General features: G+C 39.2%; 1 protein-coding gene across 4 annotated transcripts; it reads right to left on the minus strand.

Moving 5' to 3' along the window:
• Positions 1 to 651: 651 nt before the first annotated feature.
• Positions 652 to 25,240, minus strand: mamdc2a (MAM domain containing 2a). Of its 4 annotated transcripts, none has more exons than XM_053229011.1 (15): positions 24,902 to 25,238; positions 24,156 to 24,275; positions 23,656 to 23,694; positions 17,083 to 17,333; positions 16,473 to 16,557; positions 16,143 to 16,280; positions 14,218 to 14,474; positions 11,994 to 12,087; positions 11,261 to 11,407; positions 9,915 to 10,180; positions 8,464 to 8,560; positions 6,864 to 7,019; positions 6,342 to 6,601; positions 3,322 to 3,406; positions 652 to 1,540 (listed from the first exon to the last, which is right to left on the minus strand). In XM_053229011.1, the coding sequence occupies exons 1-15, from the start codon at positions 24,939 to 24,941 to the stop codon at positions 1,479 to 1,481; spliced, it is 2,097 nt and encodes a 698-aa protein (XP_053084986.1). In that variant the 5' UTR covers positions 24,942 to 25,238; the 3' UTR covers positions 652 to 1,478. The 4 variants fall into 4 exon arrangements, with proteins under 4 accessions (XP_053084986.1, XP_053084987.1, XP_026787134.1 ...); XM_053229012.1 differs by having other exon boundaries at positions 18,346 to 23,694; XM_026931333.3 differs by lacking the exon at positions 23,656 to 23,694 and having other exon boundaries at positions 24,902 to 25,237.
• Positions 25,241 to 26,725: the final 1,485 nt, after the last annotated feature.

Consider the following 26,725-nt stretch of genomic DNA (forward strand, 5'->3'; position numbering starts at 1 on the left):
AAATCAGGTCCATGAGTTAGTAAGGTGTGGGAACGAGATAATTAAATCAGGTCCACGAGTTAGTAAGGTGTGGGAACGAGATAATTAAACCACGTCCATGAGTTAGTAAGGTGTGGGAACGAGATAATTAAATAATGTCCACGAGTTAGTAAGGTGTGGGAACGAGATAATTAAATCATGTCCACGAGTTAGTGTGGTGTGGGAATGATACTATTAAACCATGTCCACAAGTTAGTAAGGTGTGGGAACGAGATAATTAAATCATGTCCACAAGTTAGTAAGGTGTGGGAATGATACAATTAAACCATGTCCACGAGTTAGTAAGGTGTGGGAACAAGATAAACTCTGGCCATGATTTTTTGTCTTACATTTCGTTAATTTCTGAGTTAAGCCACATAACTTTGACTTACAACATTTGATTTTCATGACATAATTCCTCCACTGGATGGCACCATCTTGCCATTTACATTATGGCATCTGTGTAAGAGATGTTTGTATAGTAGAATTGTTATTTAAATTTCTAAAACCATTAAAAACCCATGCAATCCATCATCTTATGAGATGCGTACAAGTCCTAAGAAAACATGAAAAAAAAAAAAAAAAGAAATGCATATCTAAATGTTGAATACATTTCAAAGGTTTCTTGAGCGCTCCCGTATCAAACAGTGTTTATTCATTTGATATAATACCGTAAAAAACATACAACTCATTAACTTATCAAAAGCAAACTGTAAAATGATACAAAAGGTACAGATTCTGAAGTTTGAAGCTGTTAATCAAAATAAAATGACCTGACATGATCAGTGACCATACAAACAATACAATACATCACAATATAGTTTTGTTTGGCATAAATACAGTGTCAACAAAAAGTTAGTATTATTGTTCTTTAAGTGTTTATGATATTCAAACATAATCAAACCTTTCACTTCAGCATAAAAAAAAAAAACTAAAGGCAAAATGCTGGGTGATGTCAATGAAGAAAATCTATTAAAGGTGCAGTTTGCGATATATGAAAGTGCTTCTAGATCTAATAATCACCTCCTTTCAAAGTTACCTTAGAAAAACTGATCCACACCAGTGCCAAGGAACAGATCTCACCGATTTCTGTTTTAATTTTTTTCCGGCCTGGAAAATAACTTTTCCCTTATGGAGCTGTTCAGCCTTAAAATGCAGCTCACAAGGCATATATAGTTTCAACAGCGAGGATAAGGGCTTGTCAATGTTTGCATTTCAGTTGCAATTTTGTCTTGCAGGCAAGCAGAGGGTTGGAAAAATTACAAACCGCTCCTTTAAAATACAAAAAGCATTTCTAACTTAAGAATCTAGATAAAATAACTGTCCTTGTGACATCTAAAAATACTGGCAATATTATGTCCATGAATGCATTCCACTAAGAAAACCAATGAAATGTGGCTCTCAGTTTGGTCATGCATAGCAACAAACAGATGCAAACACAGAATATTCCAGTGCCTTGCTCAGTACTCAATTTCATTGAAGTCCTCAGAGAAGCCTGAGTAAGAAAAGCTGTCTCCAAGATCTACAGGGGAAGGAAGAGAGAAAGAGAGTAAGAAACAGTGCTGAAAGTAATACATGATGAAGACAATGAGTTTCATGAATCTTTTAATGGCGCCTAAGTCAAGGTTTAATAAGTTAAAGCTTATAATAAATAAGGAGACTTCCTGCTCCTCTGAAACCATGGCTGTTAAAACCTAGCAAGTCTGTTACTACATCAGTTCTCCATGCATAGGATGCTGCAGCATGTCCCCCACTGAAAAGCTTGGGAAACAAAATAAGGCAAACAACAACCCGGACTGTTTCTACACTAAATGTGGACACGGGCCCATCTCAAACACTCATTCTGGCCTTCAGACATGTCCATTATACCTAATGGACTACTTCTGGATGTTATCCAGGCCCATATCAAACATCCCCTGGTGCTATTAACAGCTAGTGGAGCCTGGGACTATTTTGGAGAACTATCACAGGCTAATATTCAGTTTATATTTTTGTAATGCAATATAAAGTTCTGAGAGATGTGTTGGCAGTGTGTGCTATTAATATTTCTGATCTAATATCTGTCATAATAAATATAGTCTTAAAGAGTGATTATATCATCATTATGTGCCCTCCATGCCCCAGTTAACTGGAGCTGGCAATGCCCTTGACACCAGTACAAGGTATAAATAAAGTCTTTCCCATTTAAGATTATGAATATTAAGGCCTTGTTTCAATCGTGTATCCACATAGTTTTGTGCAGAAACTGTGCATATGCAAGTTTATATGGAGGGAATGTGATTTATCAAGTTCTTCTTGTGCGTTAGGATATGTGGATATTTACGCACACTCCTGACCGTATGTATGCAGGAACCCCTAGTGGTAGAAAAGTGTAAAATGTCGGTAAACTGATTGTGAAGAGCTCTAATCACACTTATTGTCAATCCTATCAGCATAACTGACAAAGTAATTACTGATTTCAGTGCAGACAGGTGACACAGATGAAATGTGAAGTAAAATCATACAAATGATGGATTGAGATGATTTCATTTGCCCAGTGCAGTTTTCGTATATTTCTATTCTAGGGTTTTAGCCACAGAGCACATTTCAGTGAGAAATTGGAGACAGGTCTGGCATTTCCCTACCAAGTCTGAGCCAAATAATGACACATCTTACATGCATTCTTATCTCTCACACTGCAATACATTACATTTCCAAATACGGGAGCGGACAAGACAACAATAATGAGGGATCTTCACACCATCACAAGTTTTCTAAATGTAATTGGGGCATTGCATTGCATACATTTACACCTAAAATTTAAAAAATACTAATTAATTTCTTATACAAACCAGTCATAGAAGTGCCAAAAAAACCTTTTTTTTATGTTACTCTACTCCACTGTTGGTGAAGTTCATCTTCTTAGACCTTTTGAAATGCTTGTTCTGTAACAAGCAGTGCCATACGCAGGCTACTGGGCCTTTTAAAGAGAAGTTGACTACCATATATGGTGATTTGGGGGTATTTTATTATGTGAACGAGTGTGGCTGTGCTTGAACAGAGCAATTTAGAACATATGGGATTTATCACTATCCACTGTGTACACCTGTATGTACGCATGTGTGATAAATGCCAATTTCCTTGCGCTTACTGGTGGTTCTTAGACACAAACTTAGAAGTTCTTCTATGCAAGCTTTGATAAATGAGATGCCTAGAGTCATCTCTGTGGTCTGTGTATGAAACTAGTTTGGAATTCACTCAATCTCTTTGTAGTCTAGACATAACTCGGCTCAGACTAGACTAGACTGTAACAGTCATACGCACCTTCGCATGGTCCCTTTTGGAAAACAATGTCATCAATAGCAATGTCGCTTCTTAGTGAAGGGCCTCTGATGGCTTCAAATATAATCTGCCAAAAAAAAAAAAAATTAGAACTCAATACAGTTTGAAATAATGGTCAGAGATGGTCTTAATGGTCTTCCCGTATTGTCTAGTTTTAGCTTCAGCCCTGGTTTACCAATGAAAGATTACATATATAACCATGGTTCTACATCTGAGTGGTGGACCTCAAGGGGGTTTACTTTAGAATTAGTATAATATTCCCATTTGCTTATTTCTTTGTCAAGAGCGTTGTGTCTGTGACTGTAAAACACAGCCTATAAAATGTCCCTGCTACATCACGTTCATCCTCGGACCATTCTTATCTTGTTGAGGAGTTGAGGAATTAGATTCACAATGCTAAGTATAGCACTCTAATCCTCTGTTTCTTGCTAATTTAATTATTTTATTGTGAAAACACCTGAAAAGATCACCTGGGTTTCTCTACCAACCTTCGTCGCCTCGTACAATAACCGCTGCATGTGCAAAGGCACCAGCATTGCGGGCGACCTCTCCCACCCAAATCATGGACTTCTCACCCTCCTGCCATCTGGCAGAAGGTACCAGAGCATCTGGGCCACCACCAGAAGACTCCGTAACAGTTTGTTCCCTGAGGCAGTCAGATTTCTCAACATGCCTTGCTGGTGCATCCCAGTGTTCACCTGGGCTAGTCAAACACCTAACCCAGTATAACTCAATACCACTGCACAGCTGCACTTTACAAAGCTGCAACAGACACTTTATTTATATGAGTCTTTTTGCTTCCAATATTGCTGCTACACTTCTAAATAGTTTACACTCCATGTTCTGTGTATTTATTGTCCTGTGTGTTTATTGTCCTGCACTTGTCTCACACTCTTGTCTATTTGCACTTTATGTAGTCTTGTGTACTCTTATGTGGTGCACCCTGGTCCTGGAGAAAGGACATTTCATTCAAGTGTATACAAGTTATATAGAGGAATGACAATAAAAGCCCACTTAACTTGACCTAACTTGGATGGTTGACGACTTGCAAAGAGGACAGTATGTTGGGATCACTTTCAGGAGGCAGGTTTTATGGTGTGTGTGCTGCTGTGTCACAGTAAGTTCATTTGGGATAGCAGGTCTGGTCTAACGGGTGTTGCACACAAAGGTAACTTTAGTAACAGGTGGAATTATGGTCTGTTTGGTCAGAATGGTGCTACCAACACACTGGTTACATAATCTGTCCAATCACTGCAGTGTCATCCAGAGCAACGGTAGCAGCAGAAAATCACTGTAGATTTTGAGAACTGTAGATTTTGGCCAATCATGCACCAATGCATCCTGGCTCAAAGCTTCTGTCTTGATCGTGTCCATGGATCAATTGAAAACAGATCGACTTCTGCTCTTTTGTAGCTGTTCCACATTAGCTGATCTACCTCCTTGTAAATTTGCCAATCCCCCGGCACAGAACTGCTGTGAAATAGCACGCACTGGTCCAATATGTAGGCAGGGCTTAAGACAGAAAATATGCATCTGTCCACTTTCAGATCTTACTTGACCAACCTCAAGATTGCGTGCCATTTTGGTGGTTGATGTAAAATAGTTTAGTTTGTCCACACTAGTATATGTGACCGACTGAAAATGTTGCAGTCACACATTTCAATTCGAGGAAGTTCATATGCCGACATACAGTCTCCAGCTCCACGTGCCCACCAAGCCTTATTGTGAGGCATCTATCATTACAATTTTCTTCTTTATGGTTTGTACATAAGTGATTCTTTCATTTATGAGTTTGTCAATTTTCAAAACTATTACACATCAGCTCCATTGCAACAATCTGCTCTGAAGAGTGCAGGAAAGAAGTTTTCCTACAAGAGCAACCCACAAAATGCACAAAACCTACAAGATCATGAACTTACCAAGTGTCATTGCAATGTGTGATAAGAAAATTGGGACTGCATATGAGGAAATGCATCTGAACCCACTGTAAAACACGGTGGTGGATCATTGATGATTTGTGGCTGTTTTGTAGCTAGTGCTCTAGGGGCTCTTGTGAATATTGATGACATCATGAAATCAGCCAAATACCATGAAATGTTATCTCACAGACTGGTTGCATCTGCCAGGAGGTTAAGACTTGGCCATAAAGGCACTTTTAGCAAGAAAATGTCCTCAAACATAACTATGTTAACACAGAAACATAACTATTTTAACACAAAATCAGTGTTTTGCAATGACGATCTGAGTCTCCAGGTTTAACCTACATTAGAAACGTGTGGTCTGATCTGAGCAGTCCATATGCACAAACCTAAGAATTTAAATGGATTTGAAATGTTCTGCATGGAGGAGTGTGACCGAGATCCCTCTACAATTGTCTCCAACCTTATTATACATTACAAGAAGAAGCTCAGTTCTGTTCTCTCCACAGGAGACTTTGCTAAATAATAATTATGGGTGTACCCATAATTATAAACTATTTAAGAAAACTTGTATTTAAGAAAACCTTTTATGTTTGGAAAAAAATTAATAATAAAGTATAAAATTGTACAGCATCCATTTATATTTAAGCTTAAAATATCACCCATGTTATGCATAGAGTTATGCATAGAGTTATGCATTTTATATATTCATTACTATCCATTTTTAATGAAGAATGCCAGCAATACACTTACTCCTAACTACACTATGATAAAACGTAGTCAGACCACATAATTTCATGTTCAAACAACATGAAAGAGTCCAAGAAGTCATTATTTTGCTCCATTCCACTAACCTAACCACACTGATGTCTAATGTGATCACTGGAACATCAGAAAGTTTTATTCTCAATGTTCACCAAAACATTTCATCCTTCCCACTATCCTAACCACTTTGATGTCTCATGTGACCACTGGACCAATAACCTCTGGATCAGTGGACAAAATTTGTGTGTGTGTGTGCATGGATGTGGGTGTATGTGTGTGTGGGTGTGTGTATGAGTAAATGTGCCTCCATTCGCTCACATTGTGCTTGGTAAAGCAGTCGTAATCCACAGTAGCCTTCATCCAGGAGATACTCTGTTCTCCTTGTCGGCTCCACAGCAGTGTCTCTTTGACTTTGCCCTTCTGTCGCAGCAGGACGTTGAGGACACCTGTTCCCGTACCATACATGTGGTAGTAGAAGGTTACGCACTGTGTCCTGAAGGAACCCCGTAGCTCTGAGGTCACCAACCGTGCTGAGTGTCCTGGCAACATGTTGGATGCCTCAATATACATGTAGTACCCTTAGAAACAAGGTAATGTCAGTTAGACTGCATTATCTGGCATGATAAGACAAAATAAATGCTGCCATTGCACTATCTGGAACTGTGAACAGTGCAAATGTGAAATAGACACAGATTTCAACAAAGGTTGTTGCCTTTAAATGTAATTTATAAATAGACTTGTCTTGGCTTGATACACATAATCAGTCTGTGAGAGATTAAAACAAGTAAACATAGAGGTCTAATATACTTTAACAAGCACAAGGCGGGTATATTGACTCACCTACCCCTAAGGTATGGTCCCCCCTGGGCCCTGTGTAGGATGTGGGTGTCGGTCCCCTGTTCCGTAACCAGTGTGCTTTTTTACTCTTTTTTTCCTGAGTATATCCACAGTCTCCTGTCTCAAAGTAACAGTGTCCTGGTGGTGGTCGCAAAGGACCTGAAAGCATAGCACATGAAGTACATGACTAAAGAAAGACATTGGTACCTTCACACACAACTAAATTAATCAATAACATTTCTTTATGCTCTGTTTGCGCTGTTTCATGCTGAAAGAGGCCACTGGGATTAGGGAATACCACTGCCATGAAGGGGTGTACTCAGTCTGCAGCAATGTTTAGGTAGGTGGTACATGTCAAAGTAACATCCACATGAATGCCAGAACCCAAGGTTTCCCAGCAGAACATTACCCAGAGCATCACACTGCCTCCGCCGGCTTGCCTTCTTCCCACAGTGCATCCTGGTGCCATCTCTTCCAACGGTAAGTGACACACACACCCGGCTGTCCACGTGATGTAAAAGAAAACGTGATTCATCAGACCAGGCCACCTTCTTCCATTGCTCCATGGTCCAGTTCTGATGCTCGCATTCCCATTGTAGGTGCTTTCAGTGGTGTACAGGGGTCAGCATGGGCACTCTAACCGGTCTGCAGCTACGCAGCCCCATATGCAGCAAGCTGCGATGCACTGTGTGTTCTGACACCTTTCTATCATAGCCAGCATGAACTTTTTCAACACTTTGTCATTGCTATGAGATAATCAATGTTATTCACTTCACCTGTCAGTAGTTTTAATGTTATGGCTGACGGGTATACAGTATACTGTATATCACTGTAGTATCTTAAAAACAAGCCAACCCCAACTATCAGATGTACAGCACAGATCAGCACAAAAACATCACAAATAAATGATATACACAGTTACACAGTTTCTTTTTGGTGCCAACTAACAAAACTCCTTATCAAAAAAAAAAAAACTGGGTTTGTCACAATAACAATTAGAGCTACAGCTACAATTACTTTTTTGGTGACTTCAGTTAAAGTGGCTTGTTTTTTTTTGCTACTGGAGAGAAATAAATTGTCTATTTCTGTCCAGTCAAACAGCCTCTGCCCATTTAATGTCTATGTTCACAAAAGCAGATGTTTTCTGTAACTATGGAGAGTATGAGATGATAAACAGCACTTGTGTTGCTGGTTGCATGGTTTCCAAACCACATTCAGTTCAGCATAGCCATAAAACACTGAGCTACATTTATATATTTTGAAGGGAAGTATATATACATGTTTATACAGTATATATATTTCTCACTAATAAATGGTTTACCTGTAAATTTAATTCCGCAAACTACAATAGTACTATCTTTATTGACACCTGTCTTTTTTAGAGAGGGTATACACATATGTACATTTGTTCTCACCTTTAACTTACTTAGCAAAATGTCTTCCAAATTCCACCTCAGTTGTTTGCTGTTGTTGTTGTGTTTTATTTTTATAAAAACTCTATTATAATAAACTTGACTACCAAACTTCACCGAACAGCAGATTCTACTCTACTAAATTCATTTACCAAATTCAAAAAAATACAGTTTATGAGTGTGAGTCTGACCTGCCGTGATGCTACAGTCCCCAAGAGTGACCTTGATGTCATCCAGAGCTACAAGCCCACAGTCCCAGAAGCTTCTGCAGATACTGACGAACACAATCTGAAATAAAGAATCATGCAAGAGTGCAATGACTTGGCTTTCTACCAAATGGAAATACAACCAAAACAATAAAGGATATTTCATTTGCATATGCATTTAAAGAAGACTATGATATGTCCAGTAAATATACTTCGTGGCAAACTTTGAATGTATACTATAAATTCTGAAAGAAAGTACGTAGTGTGGAAAGATAAGGAAAAGTCCACTATGAAACGCATTAAATGTGCTGAGATATTTGCGATTTTGGTGAGGTATTTTCATTAGTTCTGTGAGAAGTGAGCAGTTGTCTGTTGCTCAGATGTCACATGGGGACATTGCTAGCATAATTACAATGGTATTCAATAACAGGAAAAACATTTCAGCGACTTCAAACGTAAGTGATAACGGTCACATTTTACTGTTAGCTCCTAAACACAAAACAGATTTTCTCACTCACATTTTCCAGTGACTTTCAATGCCATATTAATGAGAAATCCACTGTAAGCTCCAGCATGCAATGCAGCTACAGCAAGCAGTTGCACTAAATTACAGGAGACACTCTGCTCGACTATCGACAATATCGACTGATATTGATATTAACAAAGTACGTTGAGGCTTAGCAAGCTGATCTGTTTGAGCAGAGTGTACAGATGAGGAGGTGAGAGAACTGGAGAGACTAAAGCACTAAAGCTCTGCTGCATCACTAGCTTTAGGTAGAGATAAATTCTCACAGGCATCACTATCAGCAGGTAGTCAAACATCATTGTGGGTAATTTTGGAAATCATCTACTCTTTTGCGATTAGATGATCTAATCACATATTGATTATAAAGATTAACAAGCAAGACATTCAGGGTGGATTTTTCCTTCAAGGCTTATACTTGGGTTTATCCAAAACTGGGAGACTTCGGCTCAACTGTTCAGATATCTTCTTCTAACATTATTCACAAATAACACCATGAATCCCCAGGCTTATTACAAGAATTCCTTATTAATCATTTAAAAGGCTTGATTACAATTGGCCCGGAGTCCTGAAGTGTATCATTTCTTATCTCACGTTGAATCTACAGTATGACGTAATCTTGAATAGCAAATTTTCAGTACTTACTCTGTAAACTATCTTTTCACAGCTTTTAAGGACTTCATTTGTCATCAAACAGTTAGACATGTAGCTTACATCAATCATTGTGAACTTTCCTTTAATTTCACAGCCAGTACTGTATGCAGTAAACTTAAGGAGAGGATTTAGCTTTGACACATTTTCAGTTATTTAAAAGCAATAGTATAACCTGAATGGAATCACAAATGTTAAGCTGAGCTTCTCAGTTGGTTTTTTTTGTAATTTTTGTATAACACCGGTATTCATCTTTCTTTACCTTAGTTGGCATTGGCCTCTGATATGTAACGTCCACCTCCGTCCAGACATCTCTGGAGCTCTCAGACACTGTCCAGATCTTAGCCTGAGCTACATTCTGCTCATCATAGACATACAGGGCCAGGGTGTTTTCAATCTTCCTTAAGCCGTGCAGGGCGTAATAGAACCTGAGACAGTATTTGTGGTTCCCTGGAAGAAAGGGCCCATGCAGGCGGCTCACATAACCCATGCGAGATTTGAAACGAGTGTTGGCCAGGAGGAACCAGCCTGGAGCACAAAGTTACAGTATTGAGAAATCACTTTTCTGAAATGTACTGTATGTAATGTGCACTCTTAGTCAAAAAGTTCTAGCACCCTAAGGCAATGGTTCTCAAAGTGGGGTCTGTGAAGCATAGTCAGGAGATCATGAGATCACAAACCACCATCATCATTATTATATAAGTTATTATATTCATTATTGAGTTCTTATTGCTGTTAACTTATATTTGATTGGTCACTTGAATTGAATGGGTTTAATCCAAACCTCAGTAACTTATAAGTGGAACGTTCAGAAATCAAACGCTCTATGAGTTCAATAAATAATGAGATCAATATTTGAATAGTTGGATTAGGTTCATAAAATAAATTTGTACAGAAGTTGTCTATAGAAGGTTTTTTTTAAAGGGGTCCCTGCCTGCAAAAACTTTGAGAACCCGTAACTTCTTCCACAGGATTATATGTTTTTCCCTCTGGAGGAAACTTTAAAAGTTTAACAAAGAACCCAAGAACAAAGGGGTTTCCTTTCAGGAATGTTTCCAAGTAGAACTGCTTTATATAGCTGACTCAAGTGTTTCCTTAATGCAAAAGGCATCCACAGTAAATATGGTATCAATTTCTAGAGTTTCTAGGTTCAGTGATATGGAAACATTTAGTCATTGTGGAAAAACAGATTACAATGTCTTCTAAGGATATTGTAAACATTTTCAGTACTTCTGAAAAGTGCACTTGTCAGTTGCCAATAGCAACGCCAGTGTGTGTTCAGGGACTAAAAAAACCAACCAGTGGTGTCACATTGTAAAATTACTACTGCGTAACAAGTATGTTAGCTCACTTTTTAAATACATAGTTTTAATGAATGTTGAATAAATACTTGAGCTCCACAGACCTTGTTCCAAATATGGCGCTAATTTTGCTCACCCATTGTGTCAGCTTAGACTATCTTAGGATATCTTCTTCTATGAAAATGTCTAGTACTGTGATTCACCATCTTTATCTTCTGCTACAATTAAGTAGGGAACTATATTTCCACTGCGAAAAAAAGGTGAAAGCTGGATTAGTGGTGGTATTAAAGAACATCTCACCACATACCCTCGCCATTAGTGTGGTCTCCGATCCTGTAAACGTTTGGTCTCACAGACACTCTGTTCCACACGGCGCCTCCGAATTGCTCCTGATAGTACCGACACAGATTCTCCTCAAAATCACAGTTAGCCACAGAGGGGTCAAAGGTGGGCTCTGGGGGGGAAGGTTGCAGAAACAAACCGCATTAGTCATCAAACAAGGAGAACATGTTTTGGGTTTAAGATCCATCAGAAATGCTGAGTGTAGGGTACTTTCCTAGCTGTTTAATGTGTGGAAATATTTCATATATCCTGCATTCGTGGGAGGAAGAAAACTCATGGCACGTGTACAAGTAGAGCAAACATGTCTCCACTGTCCACAAGGAGCAGATTTGTCTTGAGAGCAGTAATTATTACAGTTTTTTAACTCACTTCACACTGGAAACACTCTCTTAAACACATCACTATGGATTTCGGTCCTTTTTGGGAACCAAATAATAACATAATAATAATATAAGAAACACAAAACCTGGAAAAGTAACAGACGGGAATGTTCAGGTAAATATATGTCCCCCATGTTTTCATGTTTTGTATAGGTTATATTTCTGTTAATATTGGCAGTGTCAATATATTTGATGTTTTCTCCAGTTACCATAAATATGACATTGAAAGCAGTATTCGGACTAAAACAGTGTGAGGTTTTGACTCAAGAAGTGCTAAATAACAGGATATTAATCATTAATAAACATGCCTATACTGACGTGTTACATTGTGGCAGAAGTCAGGAGAAAAGGCGATGTCATCCACAGCTACATAGCCGCCCCTAGGACTGTTGAACGCTACCTCATACACCACCTTGATTCACAAAAAAAAAAAACAAGATGCTATTTACAAAGCTTAAACATGACAAAATCCAGCACAAGCCCACAACTGGACTAGAGAGTTTTGAAATAAATAACCAAAACACTAGCATCTTAAACCTATCAGCAATGAAGGATTCCAGTATAAAAATAATAAGCTGTGGAGAGCTATAGACACCAAGCACCATCTGCCTGAGATGATATCCGGACCGCACTCAAACAGGCTCTCTTTATTTACATAGACCCGAAGTGCTGGCTGCACAAACTCAAACACAGTGGTCCAAACTAGACTTCTGCAAGCTGTTTACGAGCGCGGAGATGACAAAAAACAATCACTACTTTCTCCTTCAAACCAAGACATTGACTCATGGACTTTGCAATCCAGATGCACCACATTTGGCACTATAATACAATTACATTACACTGTAGTGTGTGCTATGAAATATACAAATGTATCACCACGGTTGCGACCATATAAAATAAGTCATGCGAGAAGGAGTTTTTTACTTAAATGCAGGTAAGCGGTCAAATTTAGATGCATTTACAACATTCATTCGTTCATACTTCTGGGTCATGGTGGTTTAAATTGGGCTAATGCTTGTTGATATTTTGAGAACCAACTAAATTCAGTGGAAAATGTTGCAGGCAGGTACAAACAAAAATAACTGTGCGAGTGGGATCAACAAACAGTCCCATGCACGTCTTTATTTAAAAAAAAAAAAAAAAAACAGTCATCCAGGTTAAGCCACGCCCACTTCAAGTTTAAATCCGAATACAGATAAAAATATTTGGAACACTAAACAGATGAAGATAGTGATATCGCATTATACTGCTAGTCTTTTGACTAGTCATTGCACCTGTATAGCAAACTCTATTAGAATATAGAAGTCTATTTAGTCCTGTTCAAAAGTCCTATAGCAAAGTCTAATTCATTGCGTTGATACTGATATTAGTCTGACTGCTATATATGATACATGTAGCCTGTTTTTTTCCTCTCTGTGAATGAGCAGTTATGTGTGTCTTTAATAGGAGGAAAAAAGGAAAGAGAAAAATAATAAGGGGGGATGTTTGTCATAAGATAAACCATACTGATGAAAGGAGTGAAAGAAAATACTGTGTACACTAATATTGTAACATGGGGTTGGATGCAAAACTATTTTAGGTTACATGTGTAAAAAAAAAATCTGGCCTTACAAGCATCTGTCTTTTTCATTTTTTTTTAAATAAGTCTGTTCTGCAGATAAGTGAGTCTCACAGCTACCCTCTTGGCTGCCTGCCTGTTTGAAAATCAACAGAAGTGGGCCCTGACATAACAGGACTTTTCCTTAAACACAATCACTAATTCCTACAATTTAACAGAACCAGCCATCCCAAAGCAATGAAATTTACACCAAAACTGAACGTAACAGCTGTTTCTGAATCTGCTACACAACAGCCAGAAAGAATGCTGACCCGCTGTAAGTGTGAGCCATTGGAAGCTGCTTATTTTCCCTGACACTGTGTTTCCATGTGCTTCAGGCTCACAGGCTCACAGGCTGATTGATGGGTAGGCTCCGCCGCTGTCCTACATTCCAGTGCCTGCTGTGGCCGGATTTCATTATGAAAACTAAGGTAAAAGAAGCAAAGGAAGAAGACTAGAAAAACCCTCAGTTGGCTGACAAAGCTGAAGTGCAGACATTGAGCTGATCTCCTTAAGCTAATTATTTCAGCAGTATAAAGGTTTCACTGTACCATGTCTGGACTTCTGTAATTGATTAAGACAGGTAGTTATGCAACACAGCCTAATGGAGCACAAATCTATGTTCTGATTAATTATTGTAGAGAAACCAATTTAAATTTGTGTGAGGCTAAGTCTTTTTAAAGGTGCAGTTTGTCATTTTTGGAGCGTTTTGCTGCCTGCATAGCATTTTCAATTGCAGTGAAAACACTGAAGCTGACCCAACTAACTGACCCCATACGTTCTGCTGAAATTCTAAAAGTTGCATTTCAGCAAAAAGTGTCAGAGCTGAGCAATTATGAAACATGGTCAATGAAGAAACTAGTGAGATCATGTACAGTAGCAAGTACAGTACATCTGCATCAACAGTATCATGCAACTTGAAGACCTGACATTTCTTGCACTGACCTCTGAAGGATGGTGCACCTTAATGTCCACCTGCACTAGTTTCCAGGTGGACGTTGCATACACATCCGGCCTCCAAATCTCTTCGTAGTGGCCCAGCTGGTCTCTGGTGAACACAGAGAAGAAGTTGCCCCTGGATTGGTTCCTCTGGTAGTAGAAGGACAAGCAGCCAGACATGGGAACAGTGATCATTGGAGACACGAGTTTCGCCACCTCTTGGAACTCCTTGGTGTAAAGTGAGCTGACATACAGGTAGCGACCTGGTCCAGAATATAAAAAAAATTATCCCATGAAATTCCACGTTATATTTAGAGCACCAGTGCTTCTCAATTCTTTGTGTGAGACAGATCGTTGTTCTGTGAAGCTACAGATAATGGGGCTAACTAGCAAGCCCTGGTATATCATTGTGAACTGCTACACTACTATAAATTTGTAGAAAACATGGATTGCTGTTATTCTGAACATACACTCTATGGCTGAAAGTATGTGGGCACCTGACCATCACACCCATATGTAGGTCTTCCCCAATCTGTTGCCACAAAGTTGCAAACACATAATTGTCTAGAATGTCTTTGAATGTTATAGTATTAACAATTTCCCGTGACTGGAACTAGATTAATGGTTTAATGATGTTGGAGTGGAAGAACTCGAGCGTCTTGCACAGATCCCTGACCTCCACCCAACCAAACATCTTTGGGATCAACTGGAATGTTGACTGTGCGCCAGACCTCTTCCCCCCTGACCTCACTAATGCCCTGTGGCTGAATTTCCACAGCCATGTTCCAAAATCTAGCAGAAAGCCTTCCCAAAAGAGTGGAGTCTGTCACAGCAGCAAAGGGGGGAACCAACTTTGGAATGAGATGTTGTCCACAAACTTTTGGCAATATGGTGTAGATTGTTCGGGTTTTTTTTTGTTTTCTAAATCTACATCTTCACTGGTGACATATAAGGTGATGATTTGGAATTTGGTTTGAATCTTTTGCCTCTGGCTGGTTAAACCACAGCCAACTAGACTGCTTTATTATTAAGCCATACTGCAGTTTAAGGAGTTACTGGGAATTTTAGCTCTTTTTGCTAAGTCAGAGTACTTGGCTTAGCTCACCAGTAAGAGCACAACCTTTTGGTTCTCAAATTGCTTGTTGCCAGTTTTTTCTTTTTTTCTTTTTTTTAAAATAAACCTAAAATCAGTAAGGCAATGATAAGTTGCTTTCAAATACAGTAAGCATTCCGAGTTATTATTCTGACGAATAATATTATTGTGACTGTTGACTTAACTTTCTTTAAAGTACTTTCTTTAAAATAGTGAGGAATTTTCATCAAAAGGTATTATTTAGAAATGTTTACCTAAAAGAGACAGCTCAAAGAGTTGATTCATTTGTGAATGACACATGACTATTAGGAGTGTTTGTAATCTCATAACCAGAGATTGGGCTGAATCTGGGGATATGTAACACTTGATATTACTTATCATTATCATTTATCATTCAAAACATAAAGATACATAAACGTACCTAAATGTATATATGCCTTAAAGGTCTCCTTCAGGTTCTCCAGTTTCCTCCCACCTCCCAAAGACATACTGGTAAGTGTATGGGCTGTGCTAAATTGCCTTTAAGTGGGAATGAGTATGCGAATGTGTGTACATGGTGCCCTGGCATCCTGTCCAGGATGTATTCCTACCTCATGCTGAGTGTGCCAGGGATAGGTTCCAGATCCGCCATGACCCTGATCAGGATAAAGCAGTTACTGAAGATGAATGAATGAGTAAAGAATGGAGTGACTTGGCAAACTGATTTATAACAGAACCCAGGACTCGTCAAAGGGGATGATGGTGAAGAAACTGCACTACTTCCGGAAATCCTGAGTCAGACGTCTATTTCCCAGCATTTGAGCAATTATGATTTCCAGCATGCTTTTTGTATCCATACCTCTGTCACTGTGCATGGTGTTTTCATATGGAAGGTTGGACTGAGGGTCTCGAGTGAGGCTTCCTCCCATTAACCAGTTCACATTAGGGTTCCACTGGTTTCGGTAACCACACAAATGATCTTCCTCAAAGTTACAGTCTAAAACAGAACAATACACATTCATTGGTAATACTGTGAAACGTAGCTTGTTAAGGGTACAAGTACTTTTTTCAAGTTCTGCATACCAATCCATGCATTTAACATGAACATATTTATCATTATTTAAAGACATGTTGCACTTTGAAGACATGGAGATTCTATACAAAAAAAAAATGTACTGAAAAGATTTACCTATACAGTAACCAGGTATGATATGAATTTCAAAGATAGCAATGCTGTTTCCTGTCCCTTTGTTGGGCCTGGCATCCATTAAAAGCTGCATAAAAGTATAAAGATAGGAGATGTGAGATAATGCTGCAAAATCTATAATGCAGACTAAGAATCGAACACATAATTATCCTCAATAAAACCATCTTTTTGAATGTAGGAAAAGATAACAACAAAAGTTCTTTGACAATAAATACTGTGCATCTAAATTTATAAATCATAGTCTTTATATGTATGTTTATAGCTGTGAAAATATTACATGGGATTAAATGATTAAGGTGATGTATCTGCACAGGGTCTAGAAATGCAATAAAATAATTAATTTTGTAGTCATAATTAAGTACAGTCATTAAATAAAATCACAATAATGGATAAGCTCCCAGAAATACTTACTTAGCCCAAATAAACAGTGATGGATTAAAATAGCTTGTTTAAAAGGTCCTTTGCCTCCTTTTCAAATGTAGTGCAAATGCTAACACTTGACTAGGACTAATCCAGTAACATCACATTACCAAACATTTTCACTGTGAGAATATTGTATACATAATAGTGACTGGTCCATGTTGGCTGGTACCTGGTAGGCTTTGGAAAAGTTGCGGAGGTCTACACTGGCTATTAACCAGCTGTCCGAGGGTTTGTCCATCGTCCATAGCAGGTGGTCGAAGTTCTCTCCATCAAGACGCAAGTGAACATGAAGTGAGCCTGCCCCGGCAATTTGGTACACCAGACGTAAGCAGCTCCAGTCAAATATTTCAAGTTCAGGGCTCACCAAAATGGCCTTGTCGGCCTCATCCATAAGTGTGGAGTCTGCAGTTATGAAGCGACCTGTGAGAAGATCATAGGCACGTTATCAAATGTAGTCATGTGTATGACTATACAGTATATACATGTCTTTTTAATACTCCCTTGGTGTTTTATTTTGTTAAAGCATGTTACTCATTATTGGAAATGAATGTAGTTACACTATATTGCCGAAAGTATGTGGACAGCTGACCATCACACTCATATGTGTTTGGCCATTCAGCACCGAGCATTAGTGAGGTCAGGCACTGATGTTGGGTGAAAAGGCCTGGCATGTAGTCGGCATTCCAGTTCATCCCAAAGGTGTTCAGTGGGGTGGAGGTCAGTGCTCTGGGCCGGTCACTCCAGTTCTTCAACATCAATCTTAGCAAGCCATGTCTTCATGGACTTCACTTTGTGGCTAAGCCTTTTAGTTCCAGTCAAGGGAAATTGTTAATGCTACAGCATACAAAGACATTCTAGACAATTGTTTGCTTCCAATTTTGTGGCAACAGTTTGGGGAAGAACCACATATGGGTGTGATGTTTAGGTGTCTACATACTTTTGGCCATATATTGTATGAGAGTTAGGAATTTAAGTCTCCTAGGAGTATGAGGGGTTAAACAGGGGTCCACTTATTTCATGATATTTGGGATGTTCCCCCTCTTTTTTTTTTTTTTTTTTTTTTTTACGAAATTGACATCACATAACAACTGCATTTAAAGTTATTACTGCTGGGGACGAGGTGATGTGGATAATAAACATGTGGTCCAGACTGCACCATATGAATATCCAGTCTGCATATCAGGAACCAGGTGTGAGCTATACAAGCTCTTTTCTCACACTTTGGATTGTAGTAATTCAAAACAAAGGATGATTAATAGAGCTGTTCATCTAAGCACCGCAGACCAGAATGATGTTTACAGCACACATAACTGGCATCACTTGAAATTAAATGGTTTGATTTAAAAATAAAGCTTGTAAAAAATGAAGTAAGCATAGATGGGTTGTGGTCATGCATTTTGCTACCAATAACAATTGTAATCATGACTGTTACCTCTAGATGTCTGGTGAAAGTTATTCATTCCAGATGCCATCAAAACCTATTTCTTTTTCTTCTTCTTCTTCTTCGCATGTACTGTTGTAAAACTAGGTGCTTCTCCTTCACCTCAGCTTGACTCTTAGGATTTTTCTTATTTAGCTCATGAGCAAATACCAGACCTTCAGACAGGACATTTTTAAGTTTTAAACCTTCTCCTGAACTGACTGTTTGATCAATTAAATCATACCTGTACACCAATGAACCCTGAGGTACATTGCTGCACGTTTGACCAGGTGTTTGTACCTCAAACACAAAATGTTCCTGCACAGTACTTTTTTCTCAGTGTATTGTGTTTTAGGCACCACTTTAATTGTGGAAAAAGAGGTACTTAGTTAGCATCTGTCTGTGCCCTGAGCAGCATTTCAGTGCCTAGTAAAAATACACATGGTGAGATTCAGCGGGACAAAAAAAACAAAAAACTAGCAGTTATTATGCAGCAGTTTCACTGAGTGTAAGCAATTTCATGGTCCAAAAGTTCCCAAGTCATCAAATAAGGAACTCCTGACCACCAGACACCCAGTCTAGACGCCAAGTAGGAGGTGATGTCATTTGTAGACAGAGTTCAATGAAATGCACATGGAGTAGTGGTAAGGAGTATCCCAGGGATAATGGGATAATCTGGTTCAGTGCTTTCCTGATCTAGAGTGACTGGGGATCGTTGTGCACACTCCTAACACTCCTAACACTCCTGTCCCATCACAATAACTAAAAGCAATTATTCATTCAGATTCCCCACAACAATCACACACTCACTCTAACTGTTGTAGCTCAATGTCATAGTAAAGCAGGAGATTAAGACCAAAGTACCCTTTCTGCCCCAATCGCTCTTTTGGGAAAAAAAAAAAAAAAAATGTTGAAAAGAGGTTAATGAAAATCATAGGACATCTTAACATGCTTACAAATGATTTCTGCAGCTGTTTGAAAGTGTCTCAAGAAATCAGGGCAGGTTAGTATGGCCACTTTCAAGCTTTTTTTCAAATGTATCATTTTTCCCAGACCAACAGCTTCAAGGACCTCCAGTCCACCATATGTATCTTCAGTGATGGTACTCAAGTCCTTGTTGATGGTGAAAGTCTCATTCCTCCACTGGGAAAAGCACCCTGGATTTGTAAACTGTATTTATAGGGGGAAAAAAACTGCTTCACGCTGTAGGCGTGTGCTTTTAACTGCACTCAAAATAAATGGTGGGTATTTCCATCACATGGTTGGTGCTGGAGTTGCCCAGGAAACTAAACAGTCACAATCCAGTCTGGGTTTATGCTAATATTTAGCTACACATTGAGGGAAATGTGGCACATCCGCACCATATCCAAAACTAGAGGGAGTGACATTTTTTGGCATTTGGGGTGGTTATGACCGCCTGGCGTAGGCCAAAAAGGCCTGTTATGAGGTGATTCTGATGTGCTCATGTCCTTGCATCACTTCTCCACTTGTAAAGTCTCTGTCTCCATTACACAACGGTCCAGGCTACACATCTTAATACCAGCTGCTTTTTACAATAGCACGATCTTTTGGCACAAGAGCAATAAAGAGGAAAATCTATGTTTTGAATACAGTCTTGCCTAACAAATTAAAGAACAAGCTGCTGTTTTTGGACACACTACATGACAAAACACAGATGGGATTCAATTACAAAAACAGGTTATAAACAAGATGTCAGGACACCCAGCTTACATACAGGCCCAGTTCCAAATAGCTCAATTTGAATTTAAAATGGAGAATTTCTTGGAAGTTATCTATCACTCGATCAAGATGTCAGATAGCGTAGTTTGTTGGAACCAGGGGAAGATGCTGAATATTCAAAAGGTACTGGAGACACAAGCTCATCACAGCATCATAGTTTGTTTATCCCTTAACTGGGACCACAGAACTTCAGGTGCTAGACAGAAGGTCTCATGGAATCTGATAAAGTGCCAACATACAGTAATTAGAAACACCAGCGGGCTCAAACAATCACATTTTGAGTTGCATTAGGAAGGACTAATTCAAGGGGAAAAATGTCACTTCAGACCTTCTGAAAGACTGAGATACATCATGAGCAGAGTGCAAGGAGAAGCCTAAACAGTTTTTCTAGTGGTTGATCGTTTATCAGCCTTCTGGATGGTTGTGTGACGGTTTTGTCCGCCAGCTAAACGCTGAGTTGTTTTCATTAGTGGCTGTTCAGTCATGGCTATTGAAAGCCCATGTTCTTGTTTTATTTTAATGCACATTTTTATGCATGTTAAGATTTTGTAACATATGATGGGTACACTGTGATCTATTGGACTATATTATTTTTGTCTGTATTCTTGTCCTTATCATAATGATGGGCTGTTAGTCAAAAGTAGAAGGCCTCCAAATGTTCCAGTGGTTAAATGATACCATACAGGCGACAAAGAGACACATTTTTTATACTGTTGACTGGGTTTGGGTACTCTGGCTGGAGTTGTAGCCAGTTTGCTACAAACTTGACTAGCTATGTTTTGTTAAAATAATAAATGATTAATTTCAAGTTGAAAACAAAGTCTTTTCCAAGACTTCACTGGAAATAAAAGCCACCTACAGACTAGAACTATCTTTATTTACGTGTTCTATATCCAGCAAAGATTTTGCTAAAACTTTTTTGGAAATAAAAGCCGCTGACAGATTAGCACTATCTTTATTTACATGTTCTTTTGGCCAATACTTCACATTTTGAACTACAACTCTTAAAAAAAAAAGTTTCCTCATTCTTTGGATGCTTAATGGTTTTAGCTTTCCAAAGAGATTCCACTCGGTACCTTCTTTTCTGATAGAACCCTTAAGCCTTCTCTCAGAGGAATAAAAGCTATTTAAGAAGCTATATGGTACCTTCTTTTCTTAGAGTGTTGGTACGAACTTATGATTTTCAGACACATTTAGATCAGATGTTCCTAACACTTTACAACACACGACCCACACAACTGACCACAAAAGCCTGCTGCACAAACCTACACAACCCAACGTGGTCCAAGTGTCAATTCCATTTCTGCAATGCCCTGTCAAGCAAACTCCAATTTACATGTTCCCATTCAGCAAACAGGTCACAGTGCATTGTCCTGTGTGTTGTCCAAGTCTACTTCATTCCAGTTTGCTGATCACCTGACCTACTCCCCAAGATTTTAAGTATTCCCTAGCCCTTTTAGTTCATTTACCCTTGTTGTCTTTTTAATACAAGCCAAAACCTGCTCCTGAATATGTCCATCTGTCTTCATGACAGAAGGCTTCACTGATAAAATGGACCTAGCAGGTTTCAACAAACTCCATCAGGCTCTCACAGCTCAAGGCCTTGTAGGCCATGAACAACAGCAGCAGATCCCTGCCATCTACGCTACATTAGGGAATCTCACTAATCAGTTACTACAGTTGGCAGTTCCGAATGAGCAACGATTCCCACTTCATGTTTCCATGTCCAGACCAATAAGTATGATGGAGATCCATCCAAATTTCAAGACTTTTTATTACAGTGTTTGTGGTACTTCTTGTCACGAGATCAAGTCAAAGGTGGTACTGCTCATGGGAAAAGTAGAGCAGACCAGTCGTGTTTGTCTGCAGTCTTATGATCGATTCAACAAAATATTTCAGAGCCAAGGAAGCAAGGAAACATGGGAACATCTCCTGAACCTCAAAAATGGGGAGTGAACTACAGGAGAATATTCAGTGGAGTTCCACATGCTGGCTCTGGGAAACAAGCAGAATGAACCTGCTCCAGTTGCTGCTTTCTACCAAGATTTAAGAAGAGGTGTAGTCACAGAACTGGCTTGCAGGGACAGCCATGTGTATTTGGATGCTTTCATTGGCCTGGCCTTCCATTAAGAGATGCTGCTCATTGAGACAGGAATTAAGCCCTGATTCAGTCATTGCAGAAAAAGACATTTTCAGACCACAGAGCCCGTGCACACTTCCCACACCAGACTAACCTCCGAAGAGGGTCAGAACAGTTTAGAAGGAGGTCTTTGTTTCTACTGTGGAGAGCCTTCCTACCACAGTGATCAATGTTTGACGTGACCCACATCCGGAGAGACTCAACAACATGGACAGTGTCTGGACAAGGAACGTGGTGAGTATGCCCTGCGCTATTTTGCGCAAACCATTTTGCATAACAGTTGTAGTCCATCATTCAGGCAGCATGTTCTCTGTTATAGCACTCATTAACACTAGTCCCAAAGTCAGTCAGTCTCCAGTCCTGAGTACTACTGTGAGTATAAGGAAGACTTTCGTAAATCTAAAGCATGCACCATGCCTCCACATTATCCTTATGATTGGTTGGCCTAGGTACTGCCTAGGTATATTCAGTAATCCCCCACTGAAAATAAAGCCATGGAAGAGTACATCTCTGAGGCCCTACAGCAGGGTTACATCATCCTTTCCATGTCACCAGCATCCACTGGGTTTTTCTTCATACAGAAGAATGGAGTTCCTCCATTCACTACTGTGGCCTGAACCACAGTTACATACTCATTACCCCTAGTGCCTACTGCCATAAAGCAGCCACCATTTTAGTAACCTTGAACAAAATCTGTGAAGAGGAGGAATGGAAAACAGCATTTAGCACCACCTCAAGCCACAATGAATTTCTCGTAATGCCAAATGGCTTGGTCAATTCTCCTTCTGTGTTCAAGCCTTTTGTTAATGATGTCCTTGGGGGCATGTTAGGCAAGTTTACAATCGTCTACATTGATGACATATTAATATATTTCGATTTCTTGGAACAGCATATTAACCATGTCAAAAAAGGGTCCTTCACAGGCTAATGAATAACTGTCTTTTTGATAAAGCTGAAACTGATGATGTACAGCACTTTGGCTGGCACTTGTTGTCTTTTAAATGTGCTATATAAATAAAGGTGACTTGATTTAAAAAGTGTGCAATCCATGTGCCGCAAGTCACATTCCTGGATTACAGTGTAAGTAAAGAAAGTGTGATTATGGATGATTCTAATGTAAAGGCAGATGCCTCATTAGAAACTTTATTGCCATTGCTGCACCAATTACATCACTTCTCAAAGGAAGCTCAAAGAAATTTGCGTGGAATAACCACACAAACAAGTCATCCTTAAGCAATCCTTTACCACAGCACCCATCCTGAAACATCCAGGCCCTAGTCTGCCCTTTATAATTGAGGTTAATGGTGGGAGCCATTCTCTCTCTGCTCACGTACTCCAAAGCCTCACACCTACAGAAGCTCACACTGAGAGAAAGGAATTATGACATCAGCAATAGACTATTAAACTGGCACTTTAACGAATGGTTGGAACTTGCAGAATACCTCTTGATTGTATACACAGACCACAAGAACCTTGAGTACCTAAAGACAACAAAAAAAACAAGACAAGTCAGATGGACCTTATTCTTCTCTAGGTTTAATTTCCTGATCTCTTATTACCCAGGTTCCAAAAATGATAAAGCAGTTGCATTGTCACATACTAACCCATCAAGTCTCAGACCCATGTCTATAGACAGCATACTGCTTTTATCTTTACTAATAGTTTTATCTCTACTAATGGTTGGAACATTGACAAACAGATGAGTCAGGCCTTTCAAGCTCACCCTTCTCTTTCCCAGTGTCCCCCAGATAAGAGTGATCCAATGAGTACTCATCCAATGAGTATGAGTAATTGCTGAATTAATAAATAAATAAATGCATATAAACTTTCATAATGTTTTAAAAATATTTTATTGATTAAAGTATCAACTGGGTCATTTAACTATTATGTTAAAATTTTGGCTGATTTGGCATGAGACAATCTGAATTTCTCTGGTCATTACCTTCATGGTTCAAAGTCCAGGTAGCATGCCCCGGTTCCGAAGTGTACCCACATGTGCCACTCTCGAAGCTGCAGGATCCAGGCAACAAATGCTGGTACGCCCTGGCAACCAGCACCACCACTGTACACACACACACACACACACACACACACACAATTATTATATAATTTTCTATAATTCTATAATATATTATAGAATATTTATCAATTATTAATGCAGCTAATTATTAATTTATTAATGCTATGCCTACACCTACCACTAAAAAGGAAAGTTTTGGGGTTTTTCAGTGTATAAATAAAACAAACAAAAAAAAACATAAAACAAAACAAAAGCAGTTTTCCTAGTGAGGACCAGCTGAATGTCCCCACACAAGGTCAAAACTGTCAGATATTCCTGGCCCTGTGGTGACATGCCCACACGCTCACACACACACACACACGCACCAGCACGCACACGCACACACACAAGCAAGCACGCACGCACGCGCGCGCGCACACGTTTCGCTAATCTTGGAAGGCGGAGAACTGTACAACTTATAAGGCAAAGGCGCACGCCACATTGTACATGCATTATATATATCTATAGATATATATCTCCAGTTCATTTGCAGTACGCTGCTCTGATGCATTAAGAACAATGACAGAAACAGCTCACATCTCTAACAGAGAAAAAGTTCACTTTTCCTACCATTATCTGTATATACAGTATTGTAGTGACTGCTGAATGTGTGCTTTTTAATGCCTTACCCAGCAGAGTTGAGAGATGAAGAAGGCGCATGGCATACATCCACTGATTCCGACTGACTATCAGATATGATCGGAGAGATCAGACAGGGAAAGAAAAGCTGCGCTGGGATGTTCAGTGCTCACTGGAGCCCTCCTTGTGTCCTGCAGAGTGACGGCTTCAGCTGCAGTGTGCATGGTCTGGATGGAGGAGTGCGCGTCGTGGGCATGCTGTCTGCAGCTGGAAAGAGGAGGGCCATCTGTCAGTGATTCGCACAGCACAGTGATGGACATGAAGGATCTCAGAACATAAAGAGCCGCATTTCATTCTGCTGTGCCTACGTGGGCATTTGACTGGAATGGTAGTCATTTTAAGGGAATGAAAAGCTTATTGAGACGCTACACTCAGACAGCGATGACGCCATCAACCTGCCACGCCCCCTGCACGCGACTAAATTTTACTCAGCTTTTTTTACCTCAGCTTTTTTTTTACCTCAGCTTTTTTTTACCTCAGCTTTTTACCTTAACTTTTTACCTCAGATTTTTTTTAACTTATTGTTTTTACCTCAGCATTTTTTACCTCAGATTTTACCTCAACTTTTTTTACTTCAGCTTTTTTACCTCAAATTTTACCTCAGCCTTTTACCTCAGGTTTTTTTAACACAGCTTTTACCTCAGATTTTTTTAACTTAGTGTTTTTACCTCAGCTTTTTTTTTTACCTCAGATTTTACCTCAACTTTTTTTACTTCAGCTTTTTTTACCTCAGATTTTACCTCAACTTTTTATCTCAGCTTTTTTATCTCAGCTTTTTACCTCAGCTTTTTACCTCAGATTTTACCTCAGCTTCTTACCGAGCCCCTATGGGGACATGGTGATGGAAAAAATATAAGATGGGAGGAAAATTTACATTTCAATGCTTTTGCATTCACTTGCAAAACTTTTGCATTCCCCTGAGGCACTTTACATTCACTTGCAAATCTTTTGCGTTCCTGTGAGAAACTTTGCGTTCTTTCGCAATTGTTTGCGTTCTTTTACAAAAATATTTGCTTCCTCTCACAAAAGTTTCTCAGGGGGAACACAAAACTTTTATGAGCGAACACAAAAGCAATGAAATATAATTTATCCTCCCATTTCATATTTTTTCCATCAACATGTCCCATTAGGGGCTCTGTAGCTTTTAGTCATGTTTTATAGATATTTGTCTCTGTTTTGGATGAACAGTGAAATAAATGTCATATAGTTTCAACATGTCACATAGTCTACACCAGATATGCTCATTTCTCTCTGTTTGTTCATTCATACAGTATGAAGTACTTATAAGAGCACAGTTAGATCCTCCTGCACATATTCTTCAGATATCTTGGGTTACTTGGGTTACAAAACTTGTACCTTTATTATGGAACTGAGGAATAGACATAACATATGCCTAATTAGGCAATGATATCTTTAGAATGATAAATATTATAACTCCTTCATGTGAGGGAGGTGATACAGTAAGGCTACTCATTGCATGCTGACAGCTGAGACTGGATGTAAGTTAAGAAACTGGATCTTGACCCCTCTGTTTTCTCCACTTACCATCAAATTTCTATAGATGTCTACAGATGACTGCTCAGACACTACACATAGCACACAGCTACTATTTATTTTACTACCTTTTGCACTCTTGTTCACATACTGTGACTGCACATATTCCAGTGTCTACAGTTGGGATCTGTACTTTAACATACATACCAGTCCCCTAATATATTCCGCATATTTGGTTTATATTTGTAAATAACCTCCCCCCCCTCCTCCCCTTATCGTCTTATGTATATTTTTGCATGGTACAGCTGTACAGTACCCGA

Source organism: Pangasianodon hypophthalmus, chromosome 24 (genome assembly GCF_027358585.1).
Source record: "Pangasianodon hypophthalmus isolate fPanHyp1 chromosome 24, fPanHyp1.pri, whole genome shotgun sequence".
Classification (NCBI taxonomy): Eukaryota; Metazoa; Chordata; class Actinopteri; order Siluriformes; family Pangasiidae; genus Pangasianodon; species Pangasianodon hypophthalmus.